The sequence below is a fragment of the Papilio machaon genome, chromosome Z, assembly GCF_912999745.1.
Source record: "Papilio machaon chromosome Z, ilPapMach1.1, whole genome shotgun sequence".
NCBI classification, from domain to species: Eukaryota; Metazoa; Arthropoda; class Insecta; order Lepidoptera; family Papilionidae; genus Papilio; species Papilio machaon.
This window is the reverse complement of record NC_060016.1, coordinates 2,877,485-2,892,991: the sequence shown is the minus strand read 5'-3', so window position 1 is coordinate 2,892,991 and position 15,507 is coordinate 2,877,485. Positions and strand designations below refer to the sequence as shown.

The window sequence follows — 15,507 nt, the reverse complement described above, 5'->3', positions numbered from 1 at the left end:
ACGTTGCCGCACCGTGCAACCGAGCGTACGAGCAGGTAGCCTGTAGACTCAATGCATACGCACAACAATGTAGATGTAATTATTATACAACCACTTGTCTCTTTTTTCAGACACACTTTTAAACGTTTCCCTAGTGCCTCATGTCCCCGATCAAAATTACAATAAGAAAAATTACAATTTTTGAAAATCAATGACTGGTTAGACTCTGTTAAGGTAAATTCCAACTTGAATCTCTTGAGAGTAATACTACAATTACTACTCATACTTTTGCTTACATACCCTATAATAAAAATAGCATACATTAATTGTCGAAATATAAGTATTTAAAAACGTGTTAATTATAGCTTCTTAGAAAAAAATGCATACATACCGCTAGTAGGATTCACATAGGAAATTTTCAGCTCCATCTCAATGTTTTCAGTTGATTTCGTTTCCACACAAGTTATTTCATATTCTGGAACTTCCATAGCGATCTCGTTCTTCGCCTGGCTACTGGAGGCAACCAGACCCTGCGCGACACTCATTTTCGGAGAATCTTCGTGCATTATTTACGGACGGTCAACCGGAATTGCTAAATTATTTAGCTTGGAAAACTATAAACCTTCATTTAAGGAGCTAAATTCATGTTTCAGCCTTAATTTTTTCCTGATAATACGTTCAATACCTTAAAAAACACAAAATGTAGGTCTCTAGGCCACTTCACTTACACTGATATTCCGACATAACTCGGGTTCAGTGGAACTACTCTACTCATGACTGACATTGAAATAAGTCGGTAAAGGGCAACAAGAAATTAACCCAATTCGAGAAAAGTATGTCATGGCCTAATTTTGAAAAAAAAAATTGGAAAATATGCATAATCGTAATTTTAAATGCATTTTAGTTTTTTTTTATAGTGTATGTGTTAGATATACCGTGAAAAAAACTAAAAAGTACTTTAACGTCTTTATTCCGAAACATTCAGTACAACCTTAAAAATTCATGTAAATGATGCAAAATGACTACATTTGCTCATGAATACGCTGTGTTGTGTAATAAATGACCGTTTCTGTTGCACAATCCTTTCACAAGGGCTTCAAATGTAGGTCAATCTGTATAAGTATTATTGCAAAGTAGTTCTGATTACTATTTTCAAATTGGGCCATCGAATCAAAATTATAAAAAAATGAAGAAATGTTGAATTTCGGTAGAAAATACAAATATTTTAGTAATATTTAAGAAAATCTTAATTTTTTTAGTTTTGACGCGGACGCAATACATCCGGTGATGCTAGCGACATCTTGTATACCTTTCAACAGAAATGAATACAACTATCGTCTGTTTAACAAAACCTAACTAGATGGCAGTGCGATTATTATAAAATAATTATAAGGTTGTTTTTACAAAAAAAAGAATTATTTAAAAGCTTTTTTTTATTTATTACCTTGTGTATCTCTTTAGTATAATAATTTTAATTAATAAAATATTAAAACATTTCTTCCTTTGTCATTGTGACAACCCCTTGGTTTAAAATGTCAAGTGCCAAACATTTACCATTTGCCATCTGTCACTTTTGACTTTGCTAATAGGTTACACTCGCAGATCTAAATTATTGCTGGACCACAGTGTATCTTTCTTCCTTCCTTCCTTTTCAGCCAGGTCATTAGATTATCGATATTCATTGTTTTTTCGGATATTGCAAGATTATGTTAGATCAGACAGAAAGATCGACATAATCAAGTCATGCCAAATAATAATTTATATTACTATACCTTTCGTTATAGTTCTCAGCTCCGACATTTTTATATCTGGACTAGTTATCGCACAGGACTCCGTCCGCGTGGAATTAAAGAAAAAGAATAAGTAGTCTATGTGTTCTTCCAGCCTATATTCTACATCTGTCTCAAATTTCATCAAGATCATTCAAACATCGAACAATCTAAACTTTGGTATTCATAATATTAGTAAGATTACTGTAAATTGTAAAATCCTGAACTTCGGGTAATTCTATCTAACAGTAAGTTTCGACTACAGAGACCCTTATATTCATTTCTATTGTCATATCAAGTGTATCGCAGCTAGCGTTGCCAGGCGACCGGATAAGTCCGGACATAGGTAGGCTTTTTGATTGCGTGTCCGGCCAATATAAACGGTTTTCCGGCTTTTGTTAGGCTTTTTACATTTCCCAAACGAGAGTGTACCTATTAATACTGAGATAAAATCCTAAATAATATAGGGTGTCTGACCTTTCTGCTCAAATGTCCCGCCAAACTGGCTGGTCTGTCCGGCTAGTAGGTTTGGCGACCTGGCAACCCTAATCGCAGCAGTGGACTACAACAGTAAGGTAAACCTAAGATTTATGGTAATAATCCGCAAAGTTTTGAGTTCATCCACCATTCACTTGGTAAATCATATGGGTTACTTGAAATACCCGTTAAAATTAGATAGGCCAATTTATATTATGTTTTAAGAAGACAGTTCAATTCATGTCATTAAAAATCTATTTTAAAGTTACAAGTTTTTAATTATTAAGGGAATTAATTCGCCGAAAAAAACTAACTAATTGATAAAAAATTTAAGTTATATAGGCAATCTTAGGTAATGCCCAAGTTCAGGTGTTTGCAATGATATAAGCATTACGTAATTATAATATTGTGTATAAGTATTGTCAACATTTGATCTTTTTGAGGTAAATTATGTCAATAAACGGCCTTGCCTACGAAATGTAAACAAAGTACTGTGTGTCTATCAATAAAATTACACTTATCCAACACATTACTGGACTGGATTATAGCTGGACTTGCAAATTCTGCACATTTCTATTAATGCCGCGACAACCTTTAGTATAGTATCACATGCGATTGCCACATACTTTATCCATTTAAGTTAAAGCTGAAATGCTTATTTGAGTCAACTTTATCACCATATCATATCGTATTTTTCATATCAGTTCACTGCTGGACATACGTCTTACCCAGATCCCCAGTATGTGGTCCTCTGGTTACCGCATCCAGCGACCTCCAACGTCTTTACATATCTTTTTTTTTTTTAAGAGACGGAGGATGTTTTTGTGCTAGTGTATCGGCGTTTGAAGCTCACGGTTTTAACAATTAACATCCATTGTAGTTGAATACACTTTAATTTATACTCACCACTGCATTTTCTAATCTGGATGTTATATTATATTATTAGGATTTTATGTATATTATAGAATGTTGTTAAGAAAGTTTTACGACAATTTTTGATGTGAAACATCTATAGGATCACTTTTAAACCGAATCGTTGGCGTGGCGACGCTTGCCGTGGCGACGGGTCGCCAAGCTATACTAAGGTATACATATATATATATATATTTCATGTGTTTAGTTTAATAATATTGAATATTTAATATTACTATTATTATTATTATTCCACATATTTATTAATTTTCTGATTTAAACATTTTTCTTAATATTATTATTATTATAATTATTATCATTACTATCATTATCATTACCATTATTATTATTATTTATTTAATTATAATATCTAATATTTTATGCACATTACTTGTACACACACGATGTTTCACATCTGCCAGGCGTACCATGACGGCTCACAAGTTTTTTTAACTTCATTTCTAAAAAAGAAGCCCAAAATATGTGTGAAATATAATCTATCAACTAATCAATTATTTTTTTAAATACATATTCTTAAAAAATTGCCTTTTTTCTTAAAGGCAACGTTTATTTATTTCTCTGCATATAGATGGCTCCTACAAATAAAGGCGAATGTGAAAATTTAACAACTTTTCTTGGCTCTCAAAGTTTCAACCATATAAGAAAAGATGCCGCATAGACCCTTTTACTTAAGCAAAAAAAAAACACGTTGACACCTGTAAATGTCTATTTCTGTTTAGTGCATGTTGTTAACTAGACTAAGATGTAGCTTTTAACATAAAAAAGAAAAAATCATCAATTTGTTACTTTGGCCCTTATACATAGTATAGTGCGCAAAATTCAACTAATAAACGAATATGAAATACAGCACAGGTTGAAAAAGAAAAAAGTAAGTTTGTCTAACAATCGGTTCAATTCAACAGTTGTCAGGTTGAGAAAAATAATAACTTTTTGTCAGACATCAGTTTACCGCTGTAGGCTCAAGGGCTGGCACTTTTGGTACGAATAAAGTTTGATACTTGACAATATTTTTTCGATTTCAAAACAAAACAATTCAATTTATAAGTATTTATTACAGAAACGATACCATACATAGCATAATAATTCAATAATAATACAACAATAAAATACAGAAAATTTTTATAAGTTTCATTATCATCTAGCGACTTTAATCCGTTTTTATGGGTTCATTTTTTTTAAAATGAACTGTAAAATAACGGATACCGTAGTTAAAGTTATATAATGCTGGAAATATTATAACATTAACATAAAATTCTAAGATCATTTCATTCAATTCATCACAAGAGTTTAATGTTGAAATAAAATAATTATTATTTTTTAAAATAAATTAAATGTTTCGGTTATTTAGATTTGAATAAGATGTAAATTCCGTTTTCTTTGTCCTCTTAGCATTTATATCAGTTATTAATTTGCGATGGCTCTATTTGTATATAGTTACAAAGGAAGCTCAGGTGCCATATTATTTCAGGGACAAACTTAATATTAAAAATAGAGACAGAAGACATAAATGGAACAGATATCACATATTAAAATATATGAAAACAATTTCATAAATAAACAAATTTAAAAATATTTTAGCATTCGTTTACATTATTGCCATGCATTTCGACTGTTCTAAGCTACCGCTGATACTGAGATATGGGTATGATGAGGTCGGTTAGTGCAATAAACACATATTGTATCAGACCTTACTAGCTTTGTACTCTCGGGCTGACACGGATCTTGTCAGTCGTTAATAAGATTACCCTGAGCACGTGACCTATCAAACATACATAGAGGAAGCCTCAACCTAACACTACGACACTGAACTAGCGACTGGTGTACATCAACTTAACACGTTTAATGCCACAAGATGCATTAATAATGCAAATCACATGGATATAAACTCGCCAGGTGATTGGGTGGCAATGAACGTTTTAATATAGGCTCTTGGTGAAATGAACAACATTAGTGACGAGTGCTAGTAGACAATGTGCAGCTATGAGGTCTGTTGGTGAATTACAAAAATGTTATATAAAGCTACGACCATCAACCCTTTCTTCTACATTTAACAGAGACGCATTGTTCAATGGAATGCCGCAATTAATGAACACACTAGCTGCTGCAGTAGCTTACAAGTGACACCCGTTGACAACATATGACAAATACCTACGATAGGAAATGGTATAGGCATTTATTTACCCGAAGAAGTATTATTGCTAATATACGGTAAGTGGCAGTGCATACACGAAGCCTACATGACTCTACTTATGCATCGCAAATTAAAATCGAAAAGTTTAAAAAGAGAACAATAACGAAAAATTTTTTTAAATAATCAAAAACACCAAATAATTATAACAATGCTGTTCCTTGCACATCACAAATAAATTGGCCACAAATAATTTAAAATAATTAAAAACGTTTACAAAAACCTAATTAACATTAAAATCATATATAGTATTAAATTCATGCATTTCAAATACAAAATGGTGAATTGGATAAATTTAAAATAGGATTTTCTACAAGTACCTACGTTGAACACGCATCAACGCAAAGTACAAAAAGAGGCCAACAGATAAAAAAAAGTTGCATAACGAACCACGATATACCACGACGAATATACTCAAAACATGACCCTCACTTAAAGACACCTAAACATTTTGAAAATAATCACATACAAAGTTAATAATCTTAGAATTTAACATCTTTCAGTAAAAGCAGTCATTGACCAAAATATTAATCGAATTTAGAATTTAGAAGTTATTAGAAAATGCGCCGTGTCCCAAACGGTCGCAGCACAATATTCGAAACATACATAGCAAAATACCTTAATCCACTTTAAATACGATGTCTTAGTGAATACGATACTTAGATCACAAGATCTTTACAAATATACCAACTAATCTAGAACTATTAAGTAAATTTTTGTACCGTTAAATGAAATCGAATTAAAAAAATAAAGTAATCGAAGCTAGACTACAAGACACACAAAGTTGTGGACATACGTCCTATAACATACTAGCTTTAGCGTCGGAGACCCTCTTGCAGTAAGGATAGACTAAGACATAAACAGGCTTTGAAGATAAACCATACAAAAGAAAGGATTACATGAGTAGATAGTTTGCGTGGTAGCCCGAGAGAGGGACACGAAAACGGTATTGCTTTCGAATAGAACACAGTTATATTAATGAAGCATTTAAATGAATGTAAGCTGCCTTGTGCGAGAGGGTTACCTTTGGGAGTGATATAACAGCGTTTGGTGAGTTTTGCGTCGGGTTAACGAGGGTTATTAAATGTTCACATGAGGAACTTGCCAATAATGATACCTAGGAATGCCATTCCGATAGCGATGGCGATCCAAGGGATCAAAGTAGCCTGAGCGTTCTTGTCGGGCGTGTACGAATGCCGGCGCACGCGACCCTCGCCCACTTTCTGGTGCAGGCGCAGTAGCTCCTCCTGGAATTAAAAAAATAAATGATTACATTTACATGTCCGTAGACTCATTTTTCTAATTTTTAGACATAATTTTAATGACGAAAGCTTAGAAATTTTTAACCGTCTTTTTTCTTTATACAAGATACGCCAGCCGCTTCATGGTAAAAGTTATCAAATATTAAACAATTCGCTTGTACAAATTATCATCGAATGCTTTCATGATTGCTACAAATTTCAACATTATCCACAACTAACCATATATGTAGTTAACATACCCATATGGGTCAATATACCCAATATATGTCGGTTATATCTTAGATATACATAATGTATAAATAGAATCTAGTTAATGTACATACGTACGTACATAGACAACTATAAACTAAAAATCCTGTCTCGACATCGTGTCCGTCAGAGAAACACTCGAGAAACAGGTCAGAGATTGTAAAGTGTTCACCGCTAATGAAGAGAGGACGTATCGGGAGGGGCTGAGGTCAGACAAACAACGCATGTCATGCATTATTACATGATCGGTAAGGCATTGTGTTTATAAAATATATAAATAAAGGAAAGTAATAAAATTTTATTATATATAAAAATTAAAATCACTAATTTCTATTTGGCAGGTGAATAATCGAGTAATTTGAATTTAATTTACAAAACTGCGAGTAGTACGTTTAAAATTGTTATTTTAGAGTGATGTACAATAAAAAGACTAAGTATTCAAGACTGTCTTTCATATACTCCAACAGAGATGTGATAAGGTTACGTTTATGCATAGCAAATGTTTATTAATGTCGCTTCGCAATACTGCACAGACCACATACAAAATAACTCGCAATCAAAAACGATTGTTATCTGTTACTCAAGATTGATTAAGGAGCACCGAGACTCACTTCTTGTTTATGAGAGATCCCAAGCTGAATATATAATTTCTAGTAATATTTCACTTTCTATAGGGTTGTAGATAATTCTAGCTTTAAACTATGCGTTTAAAAGCATTTAGAAACAATATTTTGGGCAGTTTATATTATTTAACATATTCTAAATTGCTGTTTAAAACGTTTTGTGTTACGCAATCGCAGCATTTTGTGGTCTTTAACATTTTATCTTACTCAGTATTTAATAATACATGAAAAAATAATTGTTGTTTTTAACATAAATGATGCTCAGAAAGAAAATAATATTTTAATAACTATAGGTAAAAATATATACATTATTTTTTATCTATAGTCATAAAAACGCGTAATTAAAAACATTCGCTAATAACACAGGCATACATAAAGGGTTGTTCTAAAGATAGTTTATATAAAAGTCACTTATCTAATAAATATTAAAATTTTAAGGATCAAAAGCTAGTTGGAAAATAAAGATCAAATATTTAAATTCTTGTATAAAACAATATTACAAGCAGTGTAATGTTGATGCAATAGAAGCGAAAGCAATAAATCAGGGCCGCTATACACGAATTGCAGTCTTTCGCTGCTAAAAAATATGTTTCAAATTGTCCGTGTACGGTTACCCTTATCTACACAAAGATCTTCTACTATTACTAAAGACGATAGATAGGCGGATGGGGATTCTGTAAAGTTAAGAAATTGATGCAAGTACATGACAATGCTAGTGGCCAATGGTAATTATTATAAAAAAAGAAAAAATCAACTAGCGACGAGTCTCTATAACGGCAAGCGCACAAAAAGGTTTAATTTGTAACCTTTCGCTTATGTGCAAAATTGGGTCACAAAGTGGTTGTGAAGCGCTACTCAAAGCAACAAAAGTTGTGTATGAAATTCAATGAAAAAAAAAAAAAAACAAACAACGGCTTGCAAAACTGTAGATTTACACTGCACATATTGTCATATATACAATTCTATGTCAAGATATGAAATATGTCTTTTTATAGTTTTGTCAGTCGTTAGTCGAAACCTCGCGGTTATCTAGTGATTAACACAATAGAGTAATTTAAACATACTTAATATAACATTAAAACAATACGAGTATCAACATATTTGCTAAACATCAATAACATCGAATACAAATTTAATACTGCACTTAAGCATAAATAAGCTTCAGAAATAAAATATGAATAAAAGCACTTACTTTCAATTGTAAGTTCTCATGTCTCAGTTTGCTTTCCTCCTCTCTCAGAAGAAGTACTTCCGAAGTCGCCTTTTGCAAATCGCTTTCCAAGTTATCGTGCTTAAACACAGTAAATGTCTGAAATTACAAATTAATACTAAAATGCAAAAAGCAACACACATACAACACAAACACTGACATATGCAAATAAAAAGTAATAATGCTTTTTCGAACATATATTATACGAGTATATGCAATCGGACAGAGATCAGATGAATGTGTGAAATCTGGACGTATAAGACATAGTAAAGGAGTTCATATAATTTTTTACCGGTAATTACTTTGTTTAGTTTTTAAGCCAATTCTTACTTAATTCAAGAAAGGAAATTCTTTTTTTAGTATATAAAAACATAGGACATTTACTTAAAAAAAGAAGAGCTAAACTTGATAACGTGGCTAGATGGTGTCTGTTAATTGAACATAGATGGCGTTAGATGCTACGAGATGTTCCCGTCTTTTATTCCAGAAATTAATAGAAGAAAATTACGTCACTTTTTTTCGTGTCCAAACACACATATAATAACACATTACATATTAATGTATTCATTGTTTAATATTCGGGACAACCTTCGTTTTTGCGTACCTGAATGCACCTGAAATAAACAACCTGGACGTGTTTACGAATATTGTGCAAGATACTGGTAAAGGTGATCGCTTAAAATAACTTCAAAATCCTTGGAATTAACATAGTCAAAGGATTTTTCTTAACAAGAGTAAGTTGAGCACTGGTTTTACTAACAACGAATAAAAGTTGAACCAAGTATGAAGTACGTATGATGTGTAGTATACCTAAAACCATGTCGAATGCTCTCTAGCTGCATTCAGTCATTAGCAATCACTAAGGGCGATACTTTAGGGAAAATTTGTACTAACAGTTTCCTTAAGTAGCCATAATTTCTTTGACTTTGGCTTTCATTGATAAAACACATAGAATCAAATAGAAATTGTAAAAACATCATCCATTTCATTCCACTTGCAACACAGTTATGACATTTTTGTGTTTTGAATAGTGGAAAAACGCAGTTGTTACTTTATTCCATATTAATTTGCATATGACGAGTTAGGTAGAATATGTAAAGTAAACCTTTTTATACAAAATATTGAGATGACATGACTTGACGCAAAACCCAGCCGTTTTCCCAAGCGACTTCTTTTTGCTTACATAAAAGCTAATAGAATGAAGAGTTTAAAATGTACCAAAAATGTGTAATGAGATTCTATCTTACTAATATTATAAATGCGAATGTTTAGATGGATGGACGGATATTTGTTTGAAGGTATCTCTGAAACGGCTAAACCGATCTTGATGAAATTTGGCACAGATGTAGAAAAAAGTCTGCACGTAGGCTATTTATTAAGTTAATTTTTTTTAATGCCGCGCGGACGGAATCGCGGGCGACGGCTAGTAATATATAAAAACAATAGTTAATCACAATTTAATCTTAATGCTAAGGAAAGCCCGTTATGAAATGTAAGACATGTGACTGCTGATGATGAAATATGCTTAAACACTGATCATTATTTACGCCCATGCTATAATTAATGACGTTGAGTTTCCACTGTGGTAACATTTGTTGCATTTTACTAATATTATAAATACGAAAGTTTATATGTTTATTAGTAACAATCACGCTGAAATTTGGCATAGCTGTAGAACTTAGTCTGCAAAAACACATAGGCTACTAATTAAATTTTCTTAATTCGAGTCGAGGGCCGCGGCAAGTAATTTTTTGCCTTCTCTCTCATTCCCTTTTAGAAAACAGAGCTAATAATATTAGCATACATCTACCACGACATTTTAAATTCGTGGTACGATACGTAATGTGTACATAATAATTTGTATAACATATCGGTAGAACAAAAAAATATTTAAATATACATTTTGTTATTAATAAGAGTAGGATAGTGATGTATGGAAGTGATCACGACCCGCGAACGTAACAAATACGACTTGATCAAAATTATACACGTGTTTCTTTACTCATCGTATCAGAAGCTATGTTCTAATAATTTTAATTTTACTGTTAAAAACGTAATTACATACTCCTGATACTACTAACCCAGGAATTAAACCCTATTACTATATAGATTTGGATAATCAAATCTAAATAGAATCTTAAGAAATAATCAATAAGCTACACTTCCCTAGCTCAATTCGTAAGTGATTTACTAATTAAATACCTTATTCGCGCCAATAGACGAACTTACGTCATCTTCTTCAGGTTTTTGAGGAAGGCTAAGGAAGTTTTGTTCGACAGCAACCTGTAAGACAATACCACGCTATGCTATTCTCAAGCCTTGGCTGTTCAAGTCACGTTCCTAAGGTCCGTATGGATATATAACGCTTAAACTCTCGTAAAATCAGTTACGATCATAGAATATATATATATATGACAGAATTAGTTTTTGAGAGCAGAATGATATGGAAAATTTCGGGTACAATGCTTACTTTTATAATGTTTAGGGAGTGACTTGGCTCGAGAATGGCAAAACAATACATTGCTAAACTCTCCACTATATTTCGATTACCCAGGTGCTGTTTATTAATTGACCCAAACTTTGATGTAAATACTAAGTAGATCTTCGTACGTATCGCCTTTGTTGGTTATTCTAATATGCTAGTGGCATATAAGCGCCAAGAGATTGAGGCAATACGTCAGATACGGGAGAATATTAGCGACCGCTACAAAACAACCCGATCTAACAACGTATGGCTAATCTTATCTACAAAACTTTATTATTCACATGTTCAATATATCAAACTTGATATTGGTCACTTGACCGCATTGTTTTTTTGGAAAATCTTTTTCTATCTCAACATCCAATTTATTATATTCTGAAAGCTTTGGATTTTGGAGACATGGGCAATGTCTAGTAAATAGTAAGTGGCCCTTAAAAATATCGCCTTTACACTATCCTATACATTGAGGTTCATATAGTAAATATAGCTACTATTTTTGTATGAACTTACATCCTAACCTATTGTAGATGAGTCTAATCTTAACCAAGTTAATTAAAGTATTAAACAGTTACAATACAAATGATTTAATTAGTGTTTTGATTCATAATGATTATATAATTACTTCTCAATGGTATATGAATATGGTCTTGATGATGGCAATGATATATGACGTTACCCAAAGACAATAGAGAAAATTGGGCAAAAGAAAATTACAAGAAGCTCACATTCACTAGACACAATATCAAAGTGTTTGGGTTCCATACTTTGTATGACATGTAAAACTCCCATTGCTATGATTTCAAAGTTCATAGTAAGGAACCTTTCACACAAAACATCAATTTAACAACATTAAATAACTTACCTTTGGAACCTTAGCATCTTCAGTGGCTGCTGCTCGTTTTTTGGTTACCTCGTTCTGAGCAGCATTGTCACCGGAATCCTAAGAAAAATAAAAAAATGGAAACACTAGTTTGAATTTATGTTACTTAATTTGTATGAAAGTGAACAAAAGATTTGCTTAAACTGTATGTGAGTGAACATTTTAAATGATATAAAATAAACTTACATTCAAATTAGACACTCGTGGAGTTTCAAAAACACATTTCAGCTTATAGTCCATGAGCTGATCAGGGCTGATTTCCTTCCACTATAAATAAAATCATTAAAATTAGCTCAATGCATTAACTATTGCAGTTATTAGTACAATCACTATATAAAAATACGAACCACTTGATCAATGTTAGTTCTGCCCTCTGGAGCAATGACGCTTTGGACCATGAACTTATGTTTATGCTTCTCATTGGGATCAAGATACACCGGCTGAGGAGTAACTGAAATTTGTAAACAAAATAAATATTTTGCCATTCTTCTATATCAAAATGTGTACTTTTAAAGACCACTTATTGAATGCAGCATTAAATTGTATAAAGGTAATCTATATACTAAATATGTGAAACTTACTTGCAATATCGACTTTAGAGTTGGGCTCTAATACACCCGAGTTGGGTCGCACACAATACTTCTTTGGTGCTGTTGTCTTAATTTTAAACAGCACTGTATCCGAACTGGGATTCGTCAGCCGCATGTGAGTAGTATACCCCTGCTCGAACAGTCCTGAGAAATCAACTAATTCCATCAATAATAACGACCATATCACTCAGCATGAGAACAAATTGTAAACAGATTCCTATTGCCTATATGTGCCATTGTTTATAGCGTCTACGCATCACTTATGCAATAATTTAGAACGCAAGTAATAACTACACAACGAGAAGTTCAAATTGATCACTGAATGTCATTTAGACAGTCTATTGATCACAACCAAAAATCAGCTGTTTATTACAAAACGTTTATCAGAAAAACTTCAATATTGTACATTTTTAATATTATTGATAGTTGGCGTTGGCGTTTATTTCCCGGAATTCAGAAATAATATAAAGTTATCAATTTACGTTTTAAAAAGAATTATTGAAAACTGAAGTCCACCGCACAAGACATGCATTAATTAATGTTTTCATTACTGTACAAACTAATTATATTGTTTTACTTTTAAAGTAGGCAAAATGTGCTGTTAGGATGTCTCAATTTTATTTTGAAGAACATTTGTAAGAATATGTTAGCAAATTATTGTACCAGCGTGGGCGGCTTATAATTCTATAGATAAAATTAACATTTGTATAAAATTATTCCTTATATTATTGGAAAGTTAATATTTGATTTTATTATAATGGTTCATAATAGTGAACAATTGGTCAAATAACCAAAATTAAGGTTCCTTCACCATTAAACACATTGTTAGGTTTATTTCATTGTTTTATTTATAAGTAAACTATTGCCTTTAGATTATCTTTACGTAACTCAATACAGACTCCAAGCTCCTCGGTTGGTACAAATAGTGAGCAGATAATTAATATTAACTACCATATTAAGTTCTAAATATAAATACTTTATGAACAAAATTTTACTGTTGAATTATAACGTAATTGAAACCTTTTAAGTATATTCATTGGTATATGTTGAATGATTTTATTGTTATTTAATTGCAACCGCAAAATAAAATGATAGTTAATTTTTTTTTAAGCATCTATTTTTCTTTTTAGATCGAATTATTATAAAAATTAACACTTTTAATTGATAAATTCGGTTAAAATTTGTGTATATAAGCAAAACTATAGTTTGTCTTACAATGTTGCCTTAACACATTATAATTGAACAGTTGGACTGTTAAACAGTGCAGTTAAAACTGAAGGTGTGTAACGGGTTGCATTAGTATCACAAAAAAATTACATCAAATATTATTTAGCAATTATTTCCTAATTAAAAATTTATAACGAAATACCATTAAGTATAATAATCACAATAAATTTGTTTATGGCAACATTTTAGTTAATGAATATAAAATTATAAATAAATACTAGTGTCACTACAGTGGAATTTCACAGTAATAGTACAAACAAAATAATTTATAATTACATTGAGTGGAATAAAGGTTGTGAAAGAACAATAAATTGTACACATTGCAAAATATTACATTACATTTACTAAGGATAGCTTTTGCTGTCAATATTTGAACATTAAATAGCTTGTTAGGTACCTATGATAAAAATCTATAAATGACCACATGTTATGAAAAATGCTTTTGCACATTTATTTGGAGGTACAAATGCATAGCCAGCTAGCATATTGTGAAAACTTACAAGGAATGTGTTAATCTTTGACTATGTTCAATGTTTCAAACATCTAAAAAGTTAGAAAGTAAATTTACATTTACCACAAACAGATTTTGTCTCAAAGTAACTGCTAAATAAAGGTAGAAAAATAATTACCATGTGTTGCATGTCACTAAGGTTATTTTTAATTAAAACACGGATGAATAAAATGCAATTGTATTAAAATGTTCTGAGAAATTAAATTGACCAGTTTTTAAAATTAATAGAAAATTTGACATAATATCAAAATATTGATTGAGGTATCTACATAAATATTTTTGATTTGAGATGCAACTCAGTATAATTTTTTTTAATAAAAAAAGAAAAAAGTGTTTGTATAATTTTTTTAGATTTTGATTTTGTTGATAATTCTATCATTGGAACATTTGAAAATGAATAAGTGATGTTTTGGCTATTCATTGTTTTGTTGTTTATAAAAAAACAATCAAATTAATGTTAATGGATTGAAATATGAAGAGAAACTACCATTCTTTTTCACATTTCATTTCAAAACTACAAATCGAAAATACAACTATTTAAAAAACGTCTAAAATATAACGAGTGAAATACTTCAGCACAACAATAATCATAAGTTTGATAGTATAGCTGATACTGGTATCCTATTCTAACGATATAATATACACTACTAACGTACGTATACTCCATTAGCTCATTTTTAGCGATACGATTATCGACAATATGGTTACATTATTTCTATGTATTTGTTGTAAGCCAATGTAGAGTATATTATTAAAAAGTATATAATCAAGAAAATCCATGAAAACCGCACCCTGACAAAATGGATCTGGAAATAGAAGCTCCCTTTTGTCAGCAGCTAACACGGCCTGTGCTACTCAAGATTTAATGCGGCAGTAGCTTAGACAGTAAAAAATATAATTCTTACCTTTAAATTTCAGCTCATTTTGCGGATCGATAGTCAAAACTTGATTTGGCATTTTGAATTATTATAAATATCTTATTTCGATGGTAAAATTAGCTGAACAAAAAAATGACTATTCACCAACGTCGGCCAGATAGAACGATGTGCACCGAACGCAGAACGATTTATGATTTCATTCGCTGTGTGGTGAACTAAAAATTACTAGTGCTGCAATGATAGCAACAC

At 31.5% G+C, this 15,507-nt stretch overlaps 2 protein-coding genes across 7 annotated transcripts in view; both read right to left on the bottom strand.

The window, feature by feature from the left end:
* The window catches only part of LOC106720011 (nuclear hormone receptor FTZ-F1), a 75,798-nt gene extending 75,064 nt beyond the window's left edge, over positions 1-734 (bottom strand). The window contains exon 1 of one of the 2 annotated variants that reach the window (XM_014514546.2): positions 371-734. In XM_014514546.2, coding sequence (XP_014370032.2) covers positions 371-545 — 175 coding nt within the window. In that variant the 5' untranslated portion in view covers positions 546-734. The remainder of the gene's footprint in view (positions 1-370) is intronic. The other variant, XM_014514542.2, reaches the window with a different exon arrangement.
* Positions 735-5,601: 4,867 nt separating this feature from the next.
* Positions 5,602-15,462, bottom strand: LOC106720031 (vesicle-associated membrane protein-associated protein A). 5 transcript variants are annotated; one of them, XM_014514576.2, is made up of 8 exons: positions 15,286-15,462; positions 12,634-12,798; positions 12,400-12,503; positions 12,239-12,319; positions 12,035-12,112; positions 10,893-10,973; positions 8,673-8,789; positions 5,602-6,593 (listed from the first exon to the last, which is right to left on the bottom strand). In XM_014514576.2, the coding sequence occupies exons 1-8, from the start codon at positions 15,335-15,337 to the stop codon at positions 6,435-6,437; spliced, it is 837 nt and encodes a 278-aa protein (XP_014370062.1). In that variant the 5' UTR covers positions 15,338-15,462; the 3' UTR covers positions 5,602-6,434. The 5 variants fall into 5 exon arrangements, with proteins under 5 accessions (XP_014370062.1, XP_014370064.1, XP_014370063.1 ...); XM_014514578.2 differs by having other exon boundaries at positions 8,673-8,771; XM_014514577.2 differs by having other exon boundaries at positions 12,634-12,786.
* Between the last annotated feature and the right edge of the window lie 45 nt (positions 15,463-15,507).

Excerpts from the sequence above, each read along its gene's own strand:
- LOC106720031 (XM_014514576.2), bottom strand. The coding sequence starts at position 15,337 with ATGCCAAATCAAGTTTTGACTATCGATCCGCAAAATGAGCTGAAATTT. Across the intron at positions 12,799-15,285 it reads AAATGAGCTGAAATTTAAAG|TTGATTTCTCAGGACTGTTC; the intron begins GTAAGAATTATA and ends TGATGGAATTAG. Across the intron at positions 12,113-12,238 it reads CACGAGTGTCTAATTTGAAT|GATTCCGGTGACAATGCTGC; the intron begins GTAAGTTTATTT and ends TATTTTTCTTAG.